Source organism: Metopolophium dirhodum, chromosome 1 (assembly GCF_019925205.1).
Source record: "Metopolophium dirhodum isolate CAU chromosome 1, ASM1992520v1, whole genome shotgun sequence".
Taxonomy (NCBI): Eukaryota; Metazoa; Arthropoda; class Insecta; order Hemiptera; family Aphididae; genus Metopolophium; species Metopolophium dirhodum.
The window spans coordinates 119,228,575-119,240,191 of NC_083560.1; the positions used below are offsets into that span (position 1 = coordinate 119,228,575).

Consider the following 11,617-nt stretch of genomic DNA (forward strand, 5'->3'; position numbering starts at 1 on the left):
GTGTCATACTTTAATATACGCCTGACAGATTAATAAATTGAAATTCGTTGGATCAAAAGTTAAGTCCACTTTTTCATACACCAAAAATATTATATTTTTTCACCAACTAAAAACGTTTAGTCGTAATGTAATTTACAGCTGTTATACGACATAGCCGATTGCAAAAAGGGGCGGAAATGTGGAATGATGGTTTTGGCACACGCAACTAAAATGTTTAATGCATTAAATCTCAGTTAATCATCATAAAACGCAATCTAAGTCTATACAGACTGAGCTGTATGTGGACAGTTTTATCATCGTCGTATAAATTCAATCAGCCACGTGAATCTTATAACAGTTTTTATTATATGCTCAGTATTGTAATACAGACATGAGTACACCCTATCTTTTTTTTTATAGTTCACAAGATATCACAAAGTGTCCAATTCAGTACGTAGTTAATATTGAGCTTTATAAATATATATTTCATATTTGTACAATCGTAATAATATACTGTGCAGTATAGATAGGTAATAAAGGTTTTGGGATTAATGAGAAAAAATATTTTATACGATACGAGATTATTATATTTCATCTCTATAATGTGTAAGTAAAATATTATACCGTAATAAGAAAGTGCTCTAAATATTATAATAAGAAGTTTACAATCGTTTAACAAGTTTAATCGTTGATTATAATTTATAATAGTGTTAATTGTTCTACAAAATAAAAAAAAATTAAAACAAAACGTGCAGTAATTTAAAAATGACTTTTACAGGAGTCGGTTACGGTTACTCACGGTTAGAAGGACTCCTTTTTCCAGAAAAAAATAACTATAGTTATAAAAATGTATAAATTACCATATACGATAAAAAACCTCACCTATTAAAACTTATATACCTACATAATTCTTGACTTCGTTCCAAATCAAAAAGAAAACATTACTCATACAGCCGAAAAAATTACAAAAAGTTGGTTACGATTGTTACACCTTTTATTGTATAATAATATATAACTACATAAACTATACAAGAAAATAATTTAATAATATTACAATAAAATTTTAACAGTAAACGCGAAAGTCACATAATAAAACAATAATTGGATAAGTATACTTAAGTTTCAATACATTTTGGAGTTAAATCTATAATATATGTATACTGCAGGGTAAAGGAGGATAATAAAAAAAAAAATCGGATAATCTCATCCGCGGTTAATATTATACATTTATAATAATATGATATTAAGTTATTTCCTGGTCGCATAAAAATTGATCAATTTAACAATGGTAGTACGCTAAAATGTAATGGACCAATAGCTCACTATATATTGATCCATTAAAGTGTTATTTTTAATATGATTGGAGTTCATGCAACCTGGCATATAAAAATGTTATATCTTATAATAAAATATTATGTATAAAATAATACAGTCAAGTCTCGACAACTCAAATCTCAAGGGGGAATAAAAATATATTCGGTTTGTATATTATTCGGGTTATAAACTTCAAAAAGAACTCAAAAACACTTCAAAGGGTGAGATAAAAATTCGAGGTTTTCGAGGTTATTACCGAGGTTCAAGCTATCGAGACTCAACTGCAACACCTACATTTCGTAGGTAGGCAATATCGTCGGTTTTATCACCGACATTCTTCATCGGTTAGCCAACTCCAGTGATTGATCGTAATGTCGTCACCGGACGGGTGGCTAACTAATGGGGAATGACAGCAATCGTATGATGAGATCGTCGCGGTTTGTCCGAAGCAATGGCCGCCGTAGTCATCGAGTACCGTCCCGACACCGAAAATTGATCGTCACCACTGCAGGTGGTCGGCAACGTCCAGTCTAGGACTCTGCATCCTGTTTCCGACCACGAAGATCCCCGGAAGGTAGGTACGCCACTCCGGGTCGGGCATCGTTTGCACCCCACAAACATAATAATAATAATAATAATAATAATAATAATAATAACGAAAATCGTGTACGAGGGTCGGACGGGCAAACGGAGGTGAGAGATCGCCACTGTTCCGATCCCGACGAACAGGCACACTGCACCGAGACGGGTGCCGGGCAGGTGGGTCGTAGTTGTGGATGTTTATATGTTTAAATTTGTCATGTTTACATGTGTATGGCCTTGGTGAGCGCACGATATGATATTATTATTATTATTATTACTATTTTATGACTAAGGAGGTTGTCTGCCGGTCGCCCTGAAACGTATACGATCGGTAAGAGAACGTCGGAGCAATATATTTTATTTTCTCTCTCAGACAACTATGTAGTGCAACATCGACAAAACACGTTCGCGTGAAATCGTTATTAAGACTTATTACAAAAACTATAGAAATCGATATTTTTGAAGGTTTGACTTGTGGGTTTAATATTTTATCGTCGTTTGAGTTTATAGGTAGGTAGGTATTAAAAATGTAAAACAAAATGATATTGCATGAATGCGTTTTGTTTATGTGCTACGTCCAGTAACATATTATTATATTATAGAAATCTATACAAAGCTGCAATATTAGGTACTATACGAGAGAATCCTGCAGTAAAAATTTTAAAAATCAACAGAGGAATTATTTTTTTTTCGATTTAAGAATTTTGTTATAATTATAATGGTTATCACTAAGCGTATTTTGTTTTTTCACGGTAAATTTAGAAATGTTCAATATGTTTGGACAATTAGAAACCTAAATCTATCGTACGTTCATATATCGAGGTCTGAAATTAATAATAAATAATAGAAAAATTACCTAGGTAGTACTAGGTAATCATTAGTCATTAGGAGAGTGGTAGTACATTCTACATTTGTGCAGCACTAAAGGCGTGATAAAACTAAAAATCGTTCGAGTATAAAAGTAAAAGTAACTTTTCACTATATTTAGTAAGTAATAATAATAAAAAAAATGATTTGTAAGTGTGTTATGCGTAAAATAGCACGTGTATGCGTTAGAACAAGACCTAACCATCACAGCGACCCGTCCAATGTCGGCGATGTACCGACGGTCGGGTGAGTATTATTTATTTAGCTATCATAGGTTTGTGCACTGGGTAGTCAGGGGAAACTGTTGACTATCTTGTGAGTATTTTTCTTTAATGCATATTTTAATATAAAATACGATGGATAATTTCACTTTTAAGTTGGAAAAAAATACAAGGAAAAAACACGTCATCTCAGAAGATAGATGTTAAGTTACTTGGGCGGGCTTTGATTATAAATGTATTTTACTTAAATAATTATAATACTATTAATAGTAGATATATTGCTTGATATTTTTATTTTATTTATGTGTATAATATAATACTTTGAAATAAAATAAACTTAAACCTAACTAACCTGTTTTTACTAATGAAAATAGTTTGGAGAATCAAAAGTGTTGTGGGGATCAAATTTGTGAATAAGTCATGAATAAAATATAAATAAATGTGTGACTGTAAAGTTTGCGTCTGCCTATATGGGTACCTAATATCTTATCATAAAAAAATAGTATGATATTATCATATAGGTACTTACGCGGTAACCACCGATGTTTGTAGCACGGTCACTCCGCTGCATGTGGTATCTGCTGATTCTGTCGGTGATGCGTCCTTTGACTAGTCATCGCTGCCAGCACTCCACTGAATGGTAACGGATTAGGTTCTCGAGGCTCTATTTATACTCAGCACTTATGCCGATTAATAAACGGCAAATGGTCTGCCCCACCACAATTCTGCATTGGCAACTACAGCTAGGGAGTTTCTCACGATAATTGTGAATAATAACAGCAATAATAAAAGCCATCTGCGATGATGCGGGCTAATAATATGACGAAGCCGCGGAGGCGGATGGACGAATTACGAATCAGAGTTTCAATATAACATCGTCGTATGAATTTAATAGTGGCTTGTGTGTGTGTGTGTGTGTGTGTGTGTGTGTGAGTGTGTATGGGTGTAGACTGCGTTTCAAGTACCTACAAAATATTTTCGAATTTCGAAGTACATGTTATTCAATTTGTCCAACAGCACTACACGTTCCCGTTCTCGCTGGCTGCTGCTTACAGTTATAATAATTGTACACAGTGAGTATTACTTAAAATAATATAATATAATAGATGTACTACAATATCATGTGATTATAATATAGGAAGATCGCAATACTTTAATACATTATTTTTCTTAACTATTTAAGCCAAAATTGCAAATTTTTGCGTTTCATTCACGTCTTGAAATAATTATTTTCTAATCTATATCAAATTACTTATTTTCCTTTCCATAATGTGGATTTTTGTGATGTTCATAATTTATTTTTTTTACTGGGCCTCTCATATTCAATAAAAGGCCATGAAATATTCAAATATATAATATAGAAGATCTTCTTAATATAAATATATTTATTAAGTATTTAGTTATTTTATAAAAAACGAAAACCATTTTTTTTTTTTTAATATCCAATTAATAATCAACAAAGGACGATAGTTAAGGTTGAATATTTATACTACATAATACCTTGATAGGTACGGATTCAAAGTTATACAATAATACAGGTAGACTTTGAACTATATTAACCTATGTATAAACCTATATAAATAATAGAAACACTGATAGATTATAAGTGTCAAATATGATCTCTGTAACATACCAATCAGTTATTAATCAAAATCCGTGCATAATTTTATTGAAACGAAACGTCAAAACATAATGCTATGCAAAATATGACTTAAAATCAAAACATTATCTAAATATTCAAAAAAAATTTACCTAGGTACGTAGGTACACTTAAATAATTAATAATATACCATAGCCCATAGGTATGTTATTCAAGCCTTTTATGTGCAGTTTATTTGAAAAATATATGCAGATGCATACAAGTCTAAATTCCGCTACACCTATATAATTAATAACAGTATCCTAAATATAGGCTATCAAGAATTTTAAAAGTATTTTTTTCCAGTGATTTAGTATTTTTACAAATTTAGAACAACGTTTCTCGTATTTTTATTTATCTTACGTTCTGGCGATCGATTCACAAATATTTTGCTGCGACTATACAAAATTGTTGGAATTAATATGTTTAATAAATTGTGTAGGTAAACCCATAAAGGCACTTTGTGCATACTTTTTGACTTGGTCGTATGAAGAATTTGGTGCTAGCTTAAATAATTTGTGTGTATTTTTTTTATCATGCTCTATAAAGAGGAATTTAATTACGTAGGTATTTTGATCTAACGTAATAAGAAATAAAATTTACCGTACATATATTAACTTGTTTTTGTGTATGAATATTTTAGATTCTGAGCGGAGCGATGATTGTATTTATTTTACAATGATGTGTTTTTTTTTTAAATTTTAAATTTTTAAATTTTGTTTCTGTCATCACCGTTTGGGGCAGTAAAACTGCTTATATTTTCTTCAACAGTATCTTGTTTAATGGGAAAGTGAATCTAGTTGGTGCTTCGGGAGGTCAATTTTTACGCAAAATCAGTTTTTGACAAAATCAATTTTGGTTTTTAGTGTTCAGTTTTTGTTTATATTAGCATTTTATACACACCATAAAATTTTCAAAATATTTTGATTTGTTTTGAACTGTTTACGGAAATTTTCAGTTTCTAATTTTTTTTGGTTTTTTTTCTATAAATGTCATTAAAATTTTATTTGTTGGGTAAAAATCTTAAAAATGTACAACGCTCCTAATATATTGTTACAATGACAGTTGAAAAATATTGAAAATACATAGTCACAATTATTTTTTAAGTATATAAAGTTCAAATCTTGACAAAACACGTAAAAATGTAAATTATTTCAGTTAGAAATTCATAAAATTTTTCTTTTTAAATCTAAGATTTGAAAATGTAATACAAGGTTCCTAATAAGTTTGTCTACCTTATAAATATATACAAGTGTATTTATTGTGCACATAAATTTTAATTTGATTAATTTTATAACAGCGGTGAATTTTACATTAATTTAGTACCGGTCGAGTTTAAATTAATTTTGTATCTTAGGTATTAGTATTTTTCGTATGGGGTAGGTACAAGACTATTCCATCAGTGCTTAAAAGCCAACGGAATCGTACACATTTTAATGCATAAAATTCCGTACGATTTTATCTGAGATTTTCATGCAATATTTCTAGATTAAGGTATTTGACTTAAAGTCTAATATACTCTATGGTTATAACGTTTTACATTGTATGCAGAATTAAATGTCTCTAAGTTGACAAAACTTTTATACTTAGGTACGTTTTTTTCCCAAACATATTACGACTATATTAAAAATATTAAAAAGTTTCATTTTTAGTATACTTTTTATCAGTGGTCTCAAACTCAATACACTCATATAACTCATATAAAGTTAACATATAAAGTATAAATATTTGTCTACGAGTACTTGTATAATAAGAGCCAAGGTAGATATATAATTAATTTAACAGTACCTAACCTATTAACCTAATTTAGGAATTTAAAGAATTCATAAGATGTAATTTGTAATTATTAAAACGTTCATATTATTATAACCAAGATTTTAACTGCTTATTTAACTAATGAGTTAATTTTGTTGGTTAACTTTTTCTGTATTAAATGTTTAGTTATTATCTAACAAACAACATGACAAATAATATAGTAGGTATATTATTAATAAATGGCTACATTGTAGAATTTTGAAATTTCATTACTGTTATATATCAAAAAGAATCATGATCCTAAAAAGGTAAAACGTAGGTTTGTGTTTTATCGAAAAAATGTACCCATCACTGGAATTTGGATGTTATAAATCTGACCCTAAAATCAACCACCTGTAAATTAGTTTAATTATGTGTTCCTTCCTTTGTACTGTAATATTATATTCCCCAGTAGCATTGTCGAAATTATATTTTGGTATTTCATTACTTTTCACTCAGTCACATATAATATCAATTGCCTAATAATAAAATTATATCAAAATTTAAAAGTGTATTTATTTTATAATTCTCATCTCTAGTCTGGTTAGAATTTAATTTGTAATCACTTGCTTCGTCATTTTACGTCTTTATGTGCATTAAAATCCATTATCTATGGACGTAACAGTGATTCATATTTAATGTAATAATTATCGTGTGGTATTTCCTCGCAGTGACGTATTTTACAGCCGTGCAATTAACATTCCGTACATGTCACACAGTTCGTATAAAATGTCATTCGCTCATTCCTTTAAATTTTCCCAAAAAACTACTTATTATTACACCTTCAAAGTACCACCCTTCTCGCACGGCCGTCACATATTATAGTGTTGCCGTAATGGAGGGTCAGCAGAAAATATGCACACAATATAAAAATATAATTTATTTGGGTCCGCTGGGTCCGAACACTATACGGGGCCCACGGTTCATCCACTGTACACAGCGTTTCAACCATTATAACACTGTTATGTACACGATTAATATAGTATACGTATACACGTTTAGTTGGAATTATTCGCGTATTAAACGGTATAATATTACAAACGATTTAAACCGTAAATACCTAATTTTCTGAATAATATTTTTGAAACGCGATCGGTAAATTGTATTTGTGTATTAGACGAGTAATTAGCTTATGGTATGAAATTTATAGTGCTACAACCCTTTTATGTGTTGAAATCTGAATATAATAGTATGGTGCATAGCAAATTGTTGGTTTACCTACATAAACTTTAAATACAAACAAATTGAATTGTTGTAATCGTATTTGCCTTAAAATGTTGTTATAATTATTTTATATTAGAAAAAATACAAACTTTCTCACAAAGACGAAATGTCTTTTTGTTTCTATATAATTGTAATGTTCAAAAAATTAATTTTGATATTTGGACGTTATGTTTATAATATGTAAACTACTTCAGTCTGTTAAATTACTTACTAAAAATGTTAAGATTATACTTCGTTTATATCATATATGTTGGTTCTAACAGTGTACGTTTTTAAATCATAATTTACACCCGGAGGTTAGTTACTTTTTTTTAGCTATATTTAATATTAATTAAAGAAAAGCATTAAATTATTGAAATCTTAGATAAAAATTGTACCAAAACTGTTTCATATTTACTATTTAGATTCCATTTTTTTCTCGATAAAAAAAAATGGCCAACTAACTAAATAAATAACAAAACAATTTAATTGGTTTTAAAAAATAAAATAAAAATATGGTATAACGAAAGAAAATTATTTTGTATTTTGGATATGTGTATTAAATTGTGCATAATATAATAAATTATATTATACTGGGCCCTCATTGAGGATGTATATTTAATGGAAATATGGGGAGACGTTACACGTTATTACTTATTGGAGGAAGCAATGAATAAGAAATGTAGGGAGTAGGTAATTTAGTTCAATTTGTAACAATAAAAGTGTTCAATCAGCCGTGCTAAACAGGATGTTGAAGTGAATAGGAAGTAAACAATATCAATTATTATACGGTGCTAATAAATAGTATTATAATACCCACTGTAGTAAAAAGTATATTAACAATTAAGGCATATAGGCCAATTCAAATTGCTTTAAATGTTATACTTTGTACGTAATATAATAATACGATCTAATAAAATCGTATATATTATTATAATCCACTATTGTTATAAATTATAATACCTATACAAAATATCAGGTAGTTAATTTAACATAGCAATATACAATGTGTTTTATTCTTAGTTTTCGAGTGTCATATAATATGTAATATCTAGGTATGTGGCTATGAATAAATAATATTCTCAGTTATCACATTTGTTTTTATTTATCATAATCACATAGTGGGATTTTATACAGTGCACATTTTTATAGCTAATACGATTTATTGCTAAGTAGGCTATGAATCCATTTCATTAAATTACTGTTTTTTTATTGGAATTAAAATAAGTTGGGTAAGCATTATGCTATACCTAGCTAATACTTCTTCTAAGAGTTATAAGAAAATACAATTTAGGTAATATTGTATACAATTTATACAGTTTTTTGAAAACTAACATTTTTTTAATCATACATTATTAGTTAATTTATTATAATTCAAAAAACATTAATCATAGTCCATAGAGACTAAATGTTTTACCATTACTTATATTAAAAATTGAAAACTGGTGGACCGTATATCAAGTCAAAATGTTATACTCTTTTAGTTTTTAAAACTTAAAAATAAAAAGGGGGAAAGTTGGTAAGCGCTCTGTTGTTCAATGAGTGTCGAGTGGGTCTCATCGTTGAGTAAGTCACTGGAAATGTATATTATGTTAATTTTGAATTCAATGATAAATCTTTCCATTGAAAAACAATTCAAAGTTAAGACTGTCCATCCACCTATATATAACTATAAGTATATTTTACGACATACATATCTATAGTAAGAACGGTATAAATGGGCAATAGGTAGGTATGATACATTTAAAATTAAGAGGACGTTGAAATCGCATGTGTTTCTTACAACAGAGGAAAAAATTTTTTGCGCAGGACAATTTTACTTCCTCCATAACAATAGTAGAATCACCAAAATTCCACAAAGCGTATGAAAGAACTTTATTATTAAACGAATATTTAATAATAATTAAATACAAAAAAAACCAAATAATAAAAACACTACGACACAGATAAAATTCTTCCCTATGCTATATAAAATGTACATTTTTTCTCCAAATAATTTTCAAATGTTCGTGTAATTGATGAATTTTTTGAAATTATTTTAATGTCAAATAATTAAAATAAAATTGTGCATAGAATTTAAAATAATTTCATTTGAAGTTTGAAATATTTATAGGTACCTATCTACAAATTAATAAATTTCATAATCGAGCCAATAGTTAGCATATTAAGATAATAAAATATTTTTACTCATGTAAATGTTGATAATTTATATTAAAGGTAGAAATTGCATATGTAGACATGTAGTATAATGCAGATAATCTTAGAATACCTAGTACCTATAATAGGTAATTGTAATGTACATACTAAATACATTTATGAATTCAATTTTAATATGGTCTGCTATGAATTAGCTAGGTACCTATATGTTATATTTATGTTTGAATTCAATATAATACTGTAATATTAATATACGAAGGTATGTGGATACATAATAATTCATTAAAATGTAATTAAACTTTTCTAAAATGTCGTGTAGTATTTATTCAATCAAAATGAGAGAATTTTCTTTTTTTTTTAGATTTATTGGTTCCATTTGTGTTTAATTGTGCTAACATTTTTTTTCGTTTTTGTATTTGATACCAGTTTTCTAGTTCAATTAGGTTTTGTAAATGCTCCGCCTCCAATGATACCTTCAAAAATTTGAGTTCTCTATCATTTTTTTCTTTTATCGTTCTCAGTTCTTTTTCCCAGAAAATTTCACATTCACATTTCTCTTCCAAATATTCTTCGAACAGTTCACTTCGAGCCAGCTGCATTTGGTAATTAAATTCGTTTCTCATCTCTTTCTCCTGTTTTTCTGCGGACATCTTTAAAATGTTTTTCAAACAACGTGCAATCATATTCGAATAATTTTCTATTTCTTCATTGCATTTGTTCATTATGTTCGTTTTAATGCCCTGTTTGGCTTTCTAGAAAGAAAACAAAACATTTGGACATACACAGTTAATTGCATGAAAGATTAAATTATAGAAATGTTTTTGTTTACGGCGATTTTGCAATTATCGAATTGTTCCATCACTGTACGTAAGCTTTTTTCGTATCTCAATCTTTCCTCAGGTCTAATCTTATCGTCCAAAGTCTTATTTTTTTCTTGTATCAACTCTTCGACTTTTTTTTTTAAGTGCTTCATTAAGTTCTTCGTTCAGTTTAATTTCAGCTTGCTTCTTGAGACGATCACCGACGACTACAAAAAATAAAAGTACCTACATTAAACATGTATCACCCTGCTGAGTACAAAAATATGTTTACGCATTATTATATTTAAATATAATGTCATAGTGTCCTCGTCATTATCCACTGGTGTCAGTTGTATGTTCCCAGATAGCATATTTTTCGGCATCAACTCAAATTGTAAGGGTACTTTTTCGTTTTCCATCCACCATTTCAATTCATCTTTAGGGATCAAGTCGATAACTATGCCTCCAAGGGTGTCACCTAAACTCTGCTTGATGGTTTGAGGATGTTGGTATTTATTGCTTTCCATTGCCTTTTTTTTTTCAATTTCGTTGTGCGATCTTACTGCCAGTTTATTAAGCAAACATACAATTTTATATTTAGTTTAATAATATTATAATTTTATACCCACATTGTATTCTTACATGTTTTTAATAGGGTCCTAATAACCTCATCATTGTAATTTTTGTCAATTTCCTCAGGATTCATTTTTGACCAAAAAAAGTTTAAGGTTAAGTTCAGTTCATTCAATGTCTTTTACAATTTTCAACCTCTATAGAGATATTGAAAAGTTGGACGCATCCCGTATCAATAATATAAATAAAAATAATAAATATTTCACTCAAACGTAAATACTTTCTGTAACCATGTAAATAAAATAAAAATTGTTAATATAATATAATTATTACAAATCGAATTTATAACTTTTGGGAATAATATTATTCAGATGATATTATAAAGAATACTAGTATCGTGAATTGGTCAAAACCCGACCATATAAACTGTTTTAGTTGTGAAAACGACATGCTCTAAAGTATTACGTTTCTATTATCGTAAACACAAA

General features: G+C 28.9%; 1 protein-coding gene and 1 long non-coding RNA gene across 2 annotated transcripts; both read right to left on the bottom strand.

Annotated features, from left to right (window-relative positions):
• Positions 1–955: 955 nt before the first annotated feature.
• LOC132936514 (uncharacterized) lies at positions 956–3,592 on the bottom strand. The gene is made up of 2 exons (XR_009663476.1): positions 3,493–3,592; positions 956–2,188 (listed from the first exon to the last, which is right to left on the bottom strand). It is a non-coding gene; the product is annotated as an uncharacterized LOC132936514 (long non-coding RNA).
• Positions 3,593–6,970: 3,378 nt separating this feature from the next.
• LOC132953566 (uncharacterized) lies at positions 6,971–11,262 on the bottom strand. Its single transcript, XM_061025957.1, has 5 exons — positions 11,199–11,262; positions 10,849–11,118; positions 10,701–10,783; positions 10,230–10,508; positions 6,971–7,006 (listed from the first exon to the last, which is right to left on the bottom strand). The coding sequence occupies exons 1-5, from the start codon at positions 11,260–11,262 to the stop codon at positions 6,971–6,973; spliced, it is 732 nt and encodes a 243-aa protein (XP_060881940.1).
• Between the last annotated feature and the right edge of the window lie 355 nt (positions 11,263–11,617).